This window comes from Gigantopelta aegis, chromosome 10 (assembly GCF_016097555.1).
Source record: "Gigantopelta aegis isolate Gae_Host chromosome 10, Gae_host_genome, whole genome shotgun sequence".
Classification (NCBI taxonomy): domain Eukaryota; kingdom Metazoa; phylum Mollusca; class Gastropoda; order Neomphalida; family Peltospiridae; genus Gigantopelta; species Gigantopelta aegis.
This window is the reverse complement of record NC_054708.1, coordinates 11,806,027-11,822,091: the sequence shown is the minus strand read 5'-3', so window position 1 is coordinate 11,822,091 and position 16,065 is coordinate 11,806,027. Positions and strand designations below refer to the sequence as shown.

The 16,065-nt window shown below is 36.4% G+C and overlaps 1 protein-coding gene across 2 annotated transcripts; it reads right to left on the bottom strand.

The window, feature by feature from the left end:
* Positions 1-283: 283 nt before the first annotated feature.
* On the bottom strand, positions 284-15,756 carry LOC121384760. Of its 2 annotated transcripts, none has more exons than XM_041515306.1 (7): positions 15,054-15,756; positions 10,892-11,292; positions 7,803-7,863; positions 6,546-6,690; positions 4,769-4,948; positions 3,245-3,392; positions 284-1,388 (listed from the first exon to the last, which is right to left on the bottom strand). In XM_041515306.1, exons 1-7 carry the CDS (start codon positions 15,173-15,175, stop codon positions 1,153-1,155), a joined length of 1,293 nt encoding a protein of 430 aa, XP_041371240.1. In that variant the 5' UTR covers positions 15,176-15,756; the 3' UTR covers positions 284-1,152. The 2 variants fall into 2 exon arrangements, with proteins under 2 accessions (XP_041371240.1, XP_041371239.1); XM_041515305.1 differs by having other exon boundaries at positions 10,742-11,292; positions 15,054-15,755.
* Between the last annotated feature and the right edge of the window lie 309 nt (positions 15,757-16,065).

Genomic DNA, 16,065 nt, shown 5'->3' with positions numbered 1-16,065 from the left:
CCCACCAATGGAGATTGATTGCATCGAGTAAGCGCTGTACCCTGGGCTATGTCCCACCCCAGTAGCAATTCATCTTAAGAAAAAGGTTTTCATCATTCCTATTCAGTTTTTTAAAACTTCGCATTTCTTAAAAGAAAATAATCTAAATAAAATTTTACTATGATACAAATTGGCTTAAGGGGACCGTTTGTATGGTTTTCTTTGTTTTCCATAGAATAAACATCTAAACTAACTGCAGCATAATAAACATACGTGATTTAATGGCATAAATGTAAATAAGAAATAACTTATTGCAAATTTATTACACCAATGTATCAACAATTTATTAATAAGTTGTGCAGCTACCTGAATTTAGTATTCATCATGATGAAAATAACATCTATTTCTTCGATGAAAATTCAGATTTTTAGAACTACATGATAAATAAATTAGAAATATAATATTAAAACACAAATGATAGAAAAAAGATCACCCAACTTGGTATACTCTCGATTTTTTAACATCATGCAGATTTTTCTAAGTATCCAGTGTTATTTTCATTCATGTCTACTCAATTTACTTCCCACCCAGAAACATTTGCAGAAAATTAAATTCAATCAAAACCTACCAATATAAACCATCCCAGAACATCTACCTTTGGTTCACACCTAGAATATATCATTAATTTTATTACACTGTAATACAGATGCTGCAAAGTTTTGAAAAAGTCCAATGTCATTTTGATCCATTTTTACTTGTTAGGTAGGCTACCTCCCACCCACACAAAAAGGTTTGTAAAAAATCAAATTAAATCAAAATCTACTTCTAATAAATACACCAACAATTTCCATAACATCTGGTTCGCTCATAAAATAGGCGCATTAAATTTGATTACATCATTGTCATATAGATATATTTACAGTCTTCATCAGGAGTAAAATCAAGGCGAGCTGAAGATCACTCTCCTTAATGATGCCATGTGAGCAGTCACATGAAGTTTCAAATGAAATTCATTAAAATAAATTATTGCAAGTTGATCAATTTGCTGCTCTGCTAAAGTTTTCCAGGCAAGTGTGGAGTGACCACAAGCCTTTCCTGGTGAACTCTCTTTTATTTATGTACATATATGTATTTAGTGAATAAATTCTTGCATAGCATTTTCACTTTCTCTGTTCATTCGTTTGCACATTTGTAAGCGCGGATGATGTCTTTGATTGGTGCTCTGCACATGGGACACTTCGATCCGAGAGAAAGCAGATGTTTCCCACAGGCATAGCAGACGCACATGTGTCCACACTGATACAGCACGGAGTCGGAGAAGTTTTCCAGACAGACCACACAGTGGGTGTCGTTCACTGGCATCGAACGGGCTGACGCCGGGGCCGTGGCTGCTGCTGCAGCATTTTCACCTGGGAAGAAAAAAAAAGAGAAGAATTTGAAATGTTACATCATTATAATAATAAACTTCTTGGCATCATAAGATTTAATCTATTCTGATTGGATGACGTCATTAAAAACAATTAATGTTATCCTTCAATAATCCTCAGAAAATTATGTAATTACGTCAAATAGGATGTCATTATGTAAATCAGGTAATGAAAAGGACGTCAGAAACTGACGTATGTGTATATAATAAAATGATGTACTGTGTATTATTAAATAAATAAATAAGTTTGTTTGTAATTATAAAAATTGTTTGAAATTTGTTCTAAATTTATCACTGGATGACAGTCACAAATTTAGTACAATTTGTGACTGTTATACATCAATAAATTCATTAAAAAATGACAAACATTTCTTATGTAAACTTTAAAATAAAGTAAAGTTAAAACCAGACCAAAATATGTGTTGCCAAGTGGTAGTCAAATATCACAATATGACATTATGTATGTTTTCATTTCCAATAAAGGCTATTTCAGTTTTATAAAATAATTTATTGAAAATCCTGCATTAACATTGTATTTTGACTTACCGGTAAAGGAAAAATGAACAAGAGTTAACTCCCTTGAATACTAATAGTTTGTATGATTTTCTCCTGAATAGTGATGTAATTTGTATGATTTGTGTATAACGTTAATCTTTAAAGCCATTTTTAACACAACTACATGTATGTGTTCTGACAAAAACCAAAAACACAAGAAAATCCCAAAAATATATATAGCCTATGAAGGGTTTCACTGTTAAACATATTACCGGTATATATATATTTTAAACTTAAAACAAAAGATATCAAATCAATTTTTGTTATAAATTAACTTTTGATTACAACTAATGAATGCAGCAAAGAAATTTAACAAGACTTCTAGAATATGGTAGATCAATGCCCATGGCTAGTTCTGGGGTTTTCTTTTATGTTTGGGATACCTAATTATTACCGTATTTGACCGGAAATAAGCCCATGTCTTTGAATAAGCCCACCTCCGTTTTGATAGCATTTAAGAAATTAGGCCCTCATTCGTAAATAAGCCCACCCCCAACTTCGTCACCTTATAAATAACATGAAATTGCAAGTTTGCTCAAAGTTCATTTAAAAGGTCATACCTCCTGCAGATAATTAAACACAAATGTAACACAATATTTTACCACCAGTGAGATTTAGCAGTCTAACAATAACAGTGTGTAACATTGTTTTCAATTTCATGCCTGCAGTATTTCTCTGAAGTATCCAAGCCAAGTATGAACTAAAAACCAGTGTCTATTTTTACCACCACACTGGGTCCGCAGTTAATGCTAATTAAGCAAATACCGTATTCTGATTGGCTAAGAACAATGACCTTAGATTGACAATTCTTTGCAGTGTAAGCTAGCTGCCCGTGTCAGAAACGTGTGTATAGGCTATTGAGTTTGTTGTTAATTGCTGTTGTTTTAAGTCTTCTCAGCATTAAATTTTGGATGTAAATAAACAGCACTGGTAAGTAATTGTAACATAGAAGGTGTGTTTCTGATAATTAGATACTAGTAAAAAAAAAAAAAATTAATTAATAAACAATTATTATTTATTAATAACAAATGGAACACTAATTAATAGATGTGCTACTGAACGTTTTTTGTTTTTTTCCTAGTTCATTTAAATATTGTTATTTATTTTAATTATTATTATTAAAAAAAATTTCAACAAAACTGGCCCCTTGTCTGGGAATAAGCCCACCCCATGCCAAGCTCACAATGAGTTGTCTTGGCCCCCTGGGCTTATTTCCGGTCAAATACGGTACCTTCAGACATATTTAGGTGCTCGTCTGATTCCAATACTAAACATTAAACTAACCTGCAGCCATTGCAATCCCAGCAGCAACTTCCTGTCGCACAGCACGCTGGATGTCGAGTGAAAGGTCAAAGTTCAACTTGATCATGTTCTTCATTTCTACCATCTGAGCCTTCAGACTCTTTATCTCACGACTTAGATACAAATTACTCTGCAAATACAAATAGCAAAGTTTAGTTTCATCTTTCTCCATTTTGAAAATCTACCAGTATAAATTAATATGCCAGGGGCGTGCGCAGAAAATTTTGCAGGGGGGAGTCTAGGTGTCTGGCAAAGCCCGACACCGCGAGCGCCGCAGGCGCGAAGCCCGTGGCAGGGGTTCTGGGGGGGGGGGGGGGAGATGTGAACTTTGTTTTCGCCTTGAGCGGGCTCACACTAGAACAAATTTTGTTTTAGCTAATTTTTAGATATGAAAAGTATTTCCTTGAAACTTATTCAAAAGTGGTTAATTTAAATTAAATTTTATTAGCCAAAATCTAAATGTTGTAGCAACTTTGTATAAAAATTAACAATTGGCTAATTTGGTAATGGACTGGGTGAGCTCTGAATATGTAAATAAACATATTATCAAAAAAAAAAAAAAAAAAAAAAAAAAAAAAAAAGATTTAAAAAAATAAAATAAAATAAAACTCCAAAACCGTGCAATCACACTATCCAAACCTCTTCATTGAAACCTTAAGGTTCAAGTCTCATAATGAACACACAGTACAACTTTGTTATTTTCTCCTCTGTAATCTCAAAAAGCCAAGATATTTTGAGGTGTTGTGGCATAATATTTTTATCAATAACATTTGTCTTGAACCACCAATATTTTAAGCCTGTTGGTTTAGTCCCTTCAAAGTAGAGATCGCAAAGTTAAAGTGTAGTTTGATAAATTTGGGAAACAATTAATACTAAATATAGTTAATTAAGTGGCTATAAGTTTATTATTATTATTCCCATATTTTTCAGTTTCACACACTGTATGCAATACATGTATTTAAAAATAAAGTTTTCAGGTATAATAACCTTCAGGATTCTATAAACAACATTTTGCACTAACGTTGCACTACAGTGTTTGACATTACCATAGTTTGATACCCAATAGCCGATGTATTTTTCGTGCTGGGGTGTTGTTAAACATCTATTCCTTCATTCTTTTACAGTGTTTGAATACTGTGCACAGGCAACACAGAGCTTTAGATGCCACCAAAGTCAAGATCATATACGTCCCTCAATTGTTTATGCTCACAATAATCACACCCACATATAGTTCTAACAAGCTGACTTCAAAACATTTTATCTCAAAACTATTGAAATGTTAAGCTTTAATTGGGTTAAAATAACTTGAAATGCTTTTCTGAATATCCACATCTCTTCAGCAGCTGTTAATAACTTTATTGCACAAAAAAGACCCAGATATGCTCAGGACGGACAAAAGACCTATTAATTGCTGAGATCCAAAGCCATGCAAATATTCATGTGATTTGCACATTTCCATAGTAATAATAATGCCAATATGAATAGTGACAATATAGCAAGACATACATGAGTATATGGAACAGCTGTGGCACTCAGGCTGGTCACGGAGATGTTGTCAAGGTTATCTGTTGGACCTTGCAGTCCAAGATGGCTGAAGTCATTGTGGAGGATTGGTTGGTTTCGTGGCAGCGACCGCACAAAGTTAGCCACATTTTCACCATCGAATTCTGTGCTCTGTAGGCGATTCTGTAAAACAAATATATATATATATATAAAAATAAAAATAACACATCTTTAAGGCTCTGTTTTGTTTTATTTAATTTCTTATGGTATTACCAGTTAAAAATATGATTCATTATTGAAGTTTTTTAAAGACTGGAAAAAATACATACAAACATTTTATTCCAGCTTTTTTTTTTTTTACATTTAATTCTTTGTGGTGTTATCAGTTAAAAATATGGTGCATTAAGTAATTTTAAAAGATTTAAAAATATACATACATGTGTACAAATATTTTTTATGCTGTTTGTAATGTTTATAGCATTAATACTAATAGCGATATAGAAACTATTATTGTTTAGTTACTATTACGGCAAGTGTTAATATAACAATTACTGGAAGTGTTTCCTTGGGTTATGTCATAGCCATGAAGATGAAAAGTCTATGTCTTCAGAGAATAAAAGCCACTATCATTTTTGATAAGAGTTTGTTGAACCAGAACATTACCGTGGTGTTATCAGTTAAAACTACCGGGTATGGCCATTTTGAGTCTGCCTACAGCAGTTTTAAACCAGTAAATTTGCAATAAATATAAAATTATCCCTTCAACTAACAGCAAAACTTTTTATAAAGCCTCTGACCTACAGTAATAAATATCACAACTACGCCAATTGTCATCGGTGTCCTCTTTATGTTTGAGCCCTGCCATGTAATACATTCTCAAACAATCTTTTTAGGTTAACTTTATAATAAAATTATACACTAATTAGGTTTAAATTTACTTTACTGTTTTGTATTCCCAATAACAAGTAAAAAGTGCTATTCCTAATTTTGTTTTTACATAAGCGCTGGAAAATATCTTGCAATATACCTAGACGAAATTTCAAAACTTTATCCGAAAACAAGAACGCCTTATATGTGACATCATTCTAATGTTTTCAGCATGTACACTATACAGTAAATGGAGTAAATCATACAAAGTACATCACTATTCAAGAAAGTTAATTCCTTTTTTTTTTTTCAATGGTGTAATGGTTATGCAATCTGTCTTTAGGCTGGTAGGTACGGGGTTTGTATCCCACCTGAGGCAATGGGGGATTTTTCATGCGAGTACCGGCTCCAACCCAGAGGGAGTGCACCGCTAGGCTCAATGAGTATTTGTAAGGCCACATACACCGAATTTCACCCACTTAACGGGTACAATTATGGATGTGTCTCCCGAGTGTATGACCCCCACATGGGGGATAATTACCCGGCATGCACTACAGGTTCCGTGTACCCTGGGCTCGGGTGGTACCGAGATAGCTCAACTGACAGCAAGCGTGGAGCACAGACCTGGGCCCCGTTACACAAAGTGATCTTAGCACTAAGATCACTTTAAGTGCATATGTTAACTGTGCAGTTACGGTGATCTTTGGGTTAAGATCGCTTCATGGAATGGGGCCCCGTCAAGTAGTCCTATACTAAAATGGAAGAGAGTTAATTCTTGGTCCTTTTCCTTTTTAGCCAAAAATCAATATTAGTACAGGATTTTCAATAATTTATATAAAACTGAAATAGCCTTCAGACGAACACTCTACCGATTGGGCTTGACGCCACCCCACAAGCTGTAGTGTGTATTCACCTGCATGTGGATCTCGAGCAGTCCTCGGAACTCCCCGTCGAGTGTGGACGACACGAGGCGGTGGTGGAGCAACTCACTGATCTCTTCAACCAGCTCCTCGCGCTGGATCTGACTCACATTCTCCCACGTCAGCGGCTCGGCAGGGCTGGAGATGGAAAACAACACTAATAACAACAAACAATCACAACAAACAAAAAACTTTTCAGTGCATTAAGAAGAAAACTATATTCAAAACATACAGATATCATTTGATGGCCTTTCTTTTGAGGCGAGTATGTCAAACATGTATTATTTTCCACACACTATTCTAAACCTTCCCCTCACAACAAACATTAAACTTTTTTTTTTTTTATTCAGTCTTTGGTGCATTAAGAAGAAAACTATTCAAAACATACAGATATCAATTAATGGCCTTTTTGGGGGGGTGGGGGGGTGGGGGGGGTTCCAAATATGTACTATTTTCCACACACTATTCTAAACTTTACCCTCACAACAAATTCAGTCTTCGGTGCATTAAGAAGAAAACTGTATTCAAAACATACAGATATTATTTGATGGCCTTTTCGTTTTGGTCAAACATGTACTACTTTCCACACACTATTCTAAACTTTACCCTCACAACAAATTCAGTCTTCGGTGCATTAAGAAGAAAACTGTATTCAAAACATACAGATATCATTTGATGGCCTTTTTGTTTTGGTCAAACATGTACTACTTTCCACACACTATTCTAAACTTTACCCTCACAACAAATTCAGTCTTCAGTGCATTAAGAAGAAAACTGTATTCAAAACATACAGATATCATTTGATGGCCTTTTTGTTTTGGTCAAACATGTACTACTTTCCACACACTATTCTAAACCTCTCCCTCACCCTATGAAATCTTAATTCCAGCAGACCATATGGGTTTTTTAGCCTACTATTTTAATTCCTATTCTGAATCCTGCACACCTCAGGTCAGTACTTCATAACTATCTGCTAAAACAACTTGAGGACAAACAAAATGCTCTAGGTAGGTTGGTGGACAGATAATTGGATGGATGAATGGATGGATGGATGGATGGATGGACAGACGGATTGGATGGATGGATGGACTGATGGATGGATGGATGGATGGATGGATGGATGGATGGATGGATGGATGGATGGATGGATGGATGAGTAGCTGGATGGACAGACAGATGCATGGATAACACATGACGACAAACATGAAATAAATCATGTCATGAAATATCGGCTATGTCTAAAGACAAACCTTTCAATCACTGGTCTCCACACACCAATGTCAGCTGGAGAAACTTCATCAAAGTTGGAGTCTGAAAACAGAGAACATAAATTGTGTTTTAATATATTCTTAGAATTGATCCTACAACTCATCACTTATACACAGCCACACACACAGAGAGACTCAGTATTTGTATTGATAAAGAAAAGAAAGGACTGTATGTTTAAAGGACACCTCAGCACATTTGTTGACAGAGGAAGAGAGGGAAAACCTGCTACCATTACTTAGGCCACTCCTAACAAAAAAGCAGTAAAGCAGGTGTGCAGAATGTACTTGCCTGTTCACCAAATGCGAGTAAAAATTATGACAGACCAGTTAAAAATGCAACTACCAGTCCGACAGGTGATATGGGTTTTTCTGACATCCAATTTGTTTTATTAATTATTATTATTTATTTTTTTATTATTATTATTTAATTTTTGTTGCCACAATTTTAAGCCATTCAAACAAACTGCTCAGAATGATGACAAAATACACAACAATACATGTAATGCACTGACAATAGATGACTTCGTAGTTCCGAACTGCGCAAGAGTGATATTCCTAGAAGTGGCTTGATTATGCTAAAAGTATATTGCAGGTCACTTTTGAATACATTACTTGCGGGATGTCACTAGAATTTCATAATAATTATTATTATAATATTGTTAAACAATAATATATTGTTCTATAGACTGGTGGACTAGTAGAAGTTCTGGTGGGCTAGTAAATTTTAGTTGGTTCTGATCCGGCAGGCTAGTGAAATATTTTCCATTTCTGCACCCCTCAGAAAAGGATTGTTTATATACACTATACTATAGACAGGACAGTACACACCAATGTCTTTGATGTCCTAGTCGTGGGACACTAGCCGAGATGGGGGAAAACTTGAGTCCATTGTGAAAAATAAAATCTACGACCCATCATATACTCCACTCAACTGCCATATTTATATTCATAATGAAAGTACAGTTGAGTGTTGTCGAGTCGAAATCAGAAGGGTCGAATACATTGCAACGCTCAAATCAAAAACGAAGTCTTTAGTTCCACTTACATGTTGCTGACTGAATGGTTAGGTTGAACTACCCGATGGGTTGAGCACTTTCTCGAGCACCGATGGGTTCGAGCCAATGGGATTCAACTAGGGTCTCCACGAGTACTCAAGTACTCGGGTCCGGGTTGAGTTTGACCCTCGAGTACTCGAGTCCAATATGTTGGACTCGTGGAGGCCCTAGATTCAACTGTATACTGTAGATCCTGAAATTAATGCGATCATAATATTAATGCGAAAACTGCGAGCTCGTGTAATTCGCATTAATAATATGACGCATTTATTTCTATGTTTTGTCTATGTGTCCCACGTTATTAAAAAAAAAAAAAAAATTAAAATTCTAACATATAACACAACTGGAAAACAATTCATTGTAGGCAAGTCTGACTAATTGTTGACTAGTCCAGCAAGCTATGTGTCACACTCTTTTAAAACAAAGATTAAAATTCTAATACATTTATAAAACAACTGGAGCACAATTCATTGTAGACGAGACATACTATTGTACAATAATCTAACAAGATGCCAGCCACATGTGATGATTGCAGGGTCTTTGGATATCCTACCAAAAGCCGACACGATACATCGCGTGTAAATGGTTTTTAACATGCTAAGCCTGAGGTTAACCATTTCTTTGATTTCACTGTTCAAGTTCACTGCAACTTAGTTGGGTGAATTGTTCTTTTGTTATGACTTTGAAATATGTCTACATTCTTAGGAAGATACAGTTGTAATGGTACATATATGCTAATGTTTAACCAGATTTATGTAACCATACCCATTATGTAATTCAACGTTGCGAAATATGCTTGAAGTTTATCTCACCAAAGACACTAAGGACTAAACAGGTTAACTGATTTGATTGGATGCCAACCACGCGTGATGATTGCAGGGTCTTTGGCTATCCTATCAAAAGCCGACACGATACATCGTGTGGGAATGGATTTTAACATCCTAATCCTGAGGTTGACCATTTCTTTGATTTCACTGTTCAAGTTCACTGCAACTTAGTTGGGTGAATTGTTCTTTTGTTATGACTTTGAAATATGTCTACATTCTTAGGACGATACAGTTGTAATGGTACATATATGCTAATGTTTAACCAGATTTATGTAACCATACCCATTATGTAATTCAACGCTGTGAAATATGCTTGGAGTTGATCTCACCAAAAACACTAAGGACTAAACAGGTTAACTGATTTGAACACAGATATGTTAGTAAGTTGATCTCAATGAAGACAACTGTAACTTGAATTGAACCAAAAAGTACACGCATGTGTATTGCTAGGAAAGTAATATTTCAAAGGGAGCCTACTCGCATTAATTTCATGTCGCATTTTAGTCTGCCACCGTCACTCGCATTAATTTAGGGATGCGTTAATTTCAAGATCTACAGTATATATATATATATATATATATTAATTAAATTAAAATTGTGTCTACCCATTTTGACCCTCAGATCATTTAAAACCCCCAAATATGGATATGCTTGTGCAATATAGACGACAAATGAAATGAATGTAACTACCATATGTATCATATATGTATGTATGTATGTATGTATATACCAGTATATGTATGTATATACCAGTATATGTATGTATATTTATGTACATGTGTGTATGTGTGTATATGGTTACATGTATGTGTATGTGTATGGGTATATATATATATATATATATATATGTGTATGTATCTATATGTATGTGTATGTGTGCATACATGTATATATGAAATATGTTATAATTTTATTATTATTGTACATTGTAAGACGATGACTCAAGGCACCCCAACCTTGACATTGCTAGTGATCTGGGGTAATAACGTTTCGTTGTTTAAAAAAAAAAAAAAAAAAAAAAACCCCAACAAACAACAACCTTCACTAGCTGAGTTTGCTGACTCCACAGACACTACACTATCATGACTGGAAGCTCTCGAGTGATGGGGAGGTATCGAATCTGTCGCTGCTGCTGCTGCTAAACTTTCAAGAGGTGGCGCTACTGGAACTTGTGGTAATCTCGACTGACCTACTTCATCTGCCACCTGCTGAGACGTGCTCGGTTGGGCAGGGGAGGCAACTCTCAATCCATTTCTGCTTCGACGTGACGCCTGAGAGGCACTTGACATCTGCCTTGAAGCCGAAGTGATGCTTCCTCTGATGGCGGACTCGAGCTGACGTCTGAAGGAAGCGGACTGTAGTATGGATGACACCCTGTGCTGTTCGAACAGCCCCTGCACCTCCACCACCACCGACTCGGGGCGGTGCTCTTCAACGCGGTCAACGTTGGACGGGACATTCTCCTTGCCACTGCTGCCAGCCGGATCTACGAGATGTTTGGCAAAGAAACTGTTGATGTTGCCACGGTGATCCCGACCAGTAACGGGTCTTTCGCCTTCCTCTATGTTTCTCAGTTCATTCATAATTTCACTGCAATTAGCAATATATAAGAACAAAATGAAAACAATGAAGAGGTTTTTCCTATATGAAGTAATGTACTAGTTAATGGATGTTCCACAAATCCTGACGTTTGTAGTCAATTGTAAAAAAAAAAATATTTGTTGTAAACTAACAGTTAAAAAGTTTGTTTTGTTTAACGACACCACTAGAGTACATTGATTTATTAATCATCCGTTATTAAATATCAAACATGGTAATTTTGACAAATAATCTTAAAGAGGAAACCTGCTACATTTTTCAATTAGTAGCAATGGATTTTTTTATATGTAACATTCCACGGCCTTTGATATGCCCATCGCGGTGCACTGGCTGGAGCGAGAAATAGCCCAATGGGCCCACCGATGGGGATCAATCCTAAACTGAAAGTACATCAGGCATTGAAATAAGTACAAACACTAGAAGGATCAGAAACACATTTAGTCACTGATATTTTATACGAAAACAAACTATTTAATTATAATTATAGTCATGTAATTATAGTCACTAAAAAGTCTCTGTTGGTCGGCAACATCTTAACAACGACAACAAACTCAGGACAGACCTTTTATACAATAGATGACATATACAGGGCTAGCTCTGGCACTCGCAAAATTTTGAAAGCAGTTGGTGAATTTTATTTTAGCGAAATAATTTCATGTAATAATTCATATTTTGTTAGAAAATAACTGACAATTTCTGCAATTTTTTAAGTGTAATAGACAATTTGGCGAATTGTTTTGCTCACCCAGAGCTAGCCCTGATATATTTAATAATAGTATATACATTGAAGCAAGACATACCATTACATTTAGGGTCTCCACGAGTACTCAAGTACTCGGGCACGGGCAGCATCTAGCAAGACTCAAGTGCATTCACAGGACTTGAGTACCCGTACAAATGAAACATTATAGGCCTGGAACATTATTTTTAGAAGTAGGCCTAACTAACCAGCAATACAAGTTACACAATAATTATATGATCATGTGCTAGTTTCTCTTTTCAATCTGGACATCCGTACATCACAATACTGAACATATCAACCGGTTTCTAAATGCAATACAATGGCATGATTTGGCATTCATGTACAGCGCTGGAATGAAGATGCATAGTATTATTTTACTTCATTCCTTAGTCTTATTTATCATCTACTGTAAATGTCGGATACATGGGTCCAGATCGAGTTTGACCCCCCCGAGTACTCGCATCCAATATTTAGGACTTGTGGAGACCCTAATTACATTGTGGCATTAAAAATACTGGCTTTCACATGCAAGTTTTATTACATATTTTTATAATATGTTGGGGGTTTGTATAGTGACATTTTGACTTGCTATAAAATATATTCACAGGGATGAAAATACCCCAAATAAGAGAACTGCTGGGAGTTACTACTGGATAGAAAGCAGACATTTCATTTTTAGGTGTGTATTCAGGAATTTACATTGGGACAGTGGCAAGAGCATTTTATATGGGGGATGGGATCGAGGTGCAGGCACAATGAAACCAAGTAGATAATGGTGGTGGGGGGGGGGGGGGACCTTACTGAGATCGAGGGTGCAAAGCAAAGTTTTAAGGGCATTCGCGGGTATGTTCTCCAATAAAATATTCAAAATTCAGGGCTTCTAGATTATGGTAGCCCCACTCCCATGGCTAGTGATATTCAATGTTGGGCTAGTAAATAAGTACTATTGGCATGCCAAACGGCTAGTGAATTATTTTAGGTCAAATGTTGCAGTTAAGTCTATTTTGTATGTAACCAGGCGTTAAATTATTAATTATCAAAGATTTCAATTAAATATTAATTATAATATATTAAGTATTTTTAAAAACTAATTTGTAGGGAGTGGATCTTTAAATATAAAATAGTTAAAGAAAGGTGTGTTGTTTATTTCATCTTTTTTGTTAGCAGTGGTCATTGTTTATTGTGTTGGGTTTGTTAGTAGTTGTTAATTCACGTGCGACGATGACAGTTCACGCAAGACTGATGACTCGACACCGAGACACGCACTGCATGCTTTTGGACTACGCCCTTTATAACTAGATTGTTCCTAATTGTCAGATTACGATCGGCTTTCATCAGAAGCAGACAGTCAGTATTATTTTATCCAATTATTCTGCAGAGAATGGGTTGATTATTATATATATATTTTATACACTACTGCATTTCCAGTGTCTGATCAAATAGATATTGTGGATGTCTGGTAAGATATATTTATTTGTAATTTGTATTTTATATTGATATTCGGACATAGTGATGTAATAATTTTATCTTAATTGAGAGTTTATATTATACATGTGCGCGGAAGTGTCAAAGTTAATGTGTGATTGTAAGGAATGTTTGTATTATATTTTACAGGTTTTTCCAACTGGTCTACAAATAAAATATTGGAACCACAAGGAGTGTTATCTTTACTTCTTCCCCGGGTTACATGTAAATATGAATATCCTGCACCCACCCCATCTCCCAATGTTAGTGTTTTTGAGCTCTATCTCCCTCTTTAGGTGTTATATCCGATTATTACGTAAAATTATATTAACTTGAAGTAAAGTAGGGCTAGTGAATTTTTAATTGTGGCTAGTACATTTTTAAAAACCACTGATCCCAGGGCTAGTGGATTTTATAAAAATTTGAGAAGCCCTGAAATTAGATGTCCTGAAATGCAATTTCCTGCATTCTACAAGTAAAATTCATCTCTGCTTGAGATTTACTGTCAATTATGATAATATTTTTAATTTAGAATTATTGTGGTGTTGAATGATGCTATAGGACACCATAAAATACACGGGGTGAGACGTAGCCCAGTGGTAAAGCGCTTGCTTGATGCATGATCGGTTTCGGATCGATCCCCGCCAGTGTAGGGCTATTTCTCGCTTCAGCCAGTGCACCATGACTAGTACACCAAAGGTCATGGTGCATGCTATCCTGTCTATGGGATGGTCTATATAAAAGAAAGAAAGAAATGTTTTATTTAACAACACACTCAACACATTGTATTTACGGTTATATGGCAGATGACATATGGTTAAGGACCACACAGATATTGAGAGAGGAAGCCTGCTGTTGTCACTTCATGGGCTACTCTTTTCGATTAGCAGCAAGGGATTTTTAATATGCACCATCCCACAGACAAGATAGTACATACCACAGCCTTTGTTACACCAGTTGTGGAGCACTGGATGGAATGAGAAATAGCCCAAATGGGTCCACCGACGGGGATCGATCCTAAACAGACCATGCATCAAGCGAACGATTTACCACTGGGCTACGTCCCGCCCCTGTATAAAAGATTCCTTGCTGCTAATCGAAAAGAATAACCCATAAAGTAGTGACCGGGTTTCCTCCCTCAATATCTGTGTGGTCGTTAACCATATGTCCTTCGCCATATAACCGTATATAAAATGTGTTGAGTGCATAAATTTCCATCCTTCCTTCTGTAAAATACATTAAAAAAAAGAAAAAAAAAAAAAAGAGAAAATTTGCTGGGGGGAGGGGAATTTGAAGGTGGGGCTAACAATAATAGTTGAATGGCTGAAGGTTGGGGGGAGAAGTGAATTAAATAAGGATAAACTTGTTCGTCAAGGTAAACAAAGAAGCCAAAGTCACGAGTGTAGGCCTATTAATTTTTATCCAAATCCCAATGATTGCCAGTGTCGGTTTAGGATACTGTACTGCCATTTATATGGTGGCAGATAGTTACAAATTAATCAATTAATCAAGGACACGGGCAGGGCAGCATTAAATTAAATCATACCTGCGTTGCCTCTGTAGTAATCTTTCCAAGGGGTTGACGGTAGTTTGATCGGTGGAAACGTTGGTTTGCTCCATTCTTTCGTCTTCAACACAATTTAGTAAGTGAGCATTTGCTTCAGCCATAGTTGTTTTATAGCGATCCCGAGGCGTGCACCCGATTATCACTAAGACTGCCTGAGTCAACGTGTATATTTAGACATAAGTCATTTCCCTTGTTGTTTATCATGTTGTTGACATTGCAACGTGCTTCCAAGAAACCGGAACTCAAAATAGAAGTTTCCTTGAATAGTGATGTCATTCTGTATTCTGATTGGACAATTTTATAAATATTTATACAAATAAGTTTAATACACACGTGTTTGTGTTTATCACAATTCCCCCATCCCTGCACTCGCGCATGGATGTACACTACTATGGCTGCAAATGCCCTAATAAAATCCCAGTATGCACAACGAATTTACTCACGCCACCCAAGCTCCGTAGGCGTACACCCCCCGTTATTTTCGTGCTTCTATCCAATTAAGGTTCAAGCACGCTGTCCTTACATTTTGCAGTGGAATATTCAGCTATCCAGCAGGGCCCCGTTCCAGGAAGCGATCTTAGACCTAAGATTACCGTAAGCGCATAGCTACCCTATGCACTTAAGTTGATCTTAGGGCTAAGATCGCTTCGTGGAACGGGCCCAGGGGCCTGTTCAAGACTGTGGGTTAGTTGTAAGTGGTTAGTGAAAGAGAAGTCGGTTACATAGAGGGGCCGTTCAAATATTACGTAACGCTATTTTTGTCAAAATCAGACACCCACCCACCCCCTTGTAACGCCCCGTAACGCTAGACCATACATCCCACCCCACCCCCCAAATATTACGTAACGCTCGGAGATACCCCCCCCCCCCCAACACAGACAAAGCAACGTGGCAATGTTTATTTATACCCATGTGTACTACGATGACGTCATTAAATTGACGTATTGCTGTACGATGGCACCCCTCTGCTTTCACCTGAATCCCGAGAATC

Bases quoted from the DNA above. Each gene is read 5' to 3' on its own strand.
- LOC121384760 (XM_041515305.1), bottom strand. From the start codon at position 15,175: ATGGCTGAAGCAAATGCTCACTTACTAAATTGTGTTGAAGACGAAAGA. The intron at 4,949-6,545 runs GTGAATACACAC...TTTGTTTTACAG, and splicing joins TGCTCGAGATCCACATGCAG to AATCGCCTACAGAGCACAGA. The intron at 3,393-4,768 runs GTATGTCTTGCT...TTGTATTTGCAG, and splicing joins CAGCTGTTCCATATACTCAT to AGTAATTTGTATCTAAGTCG.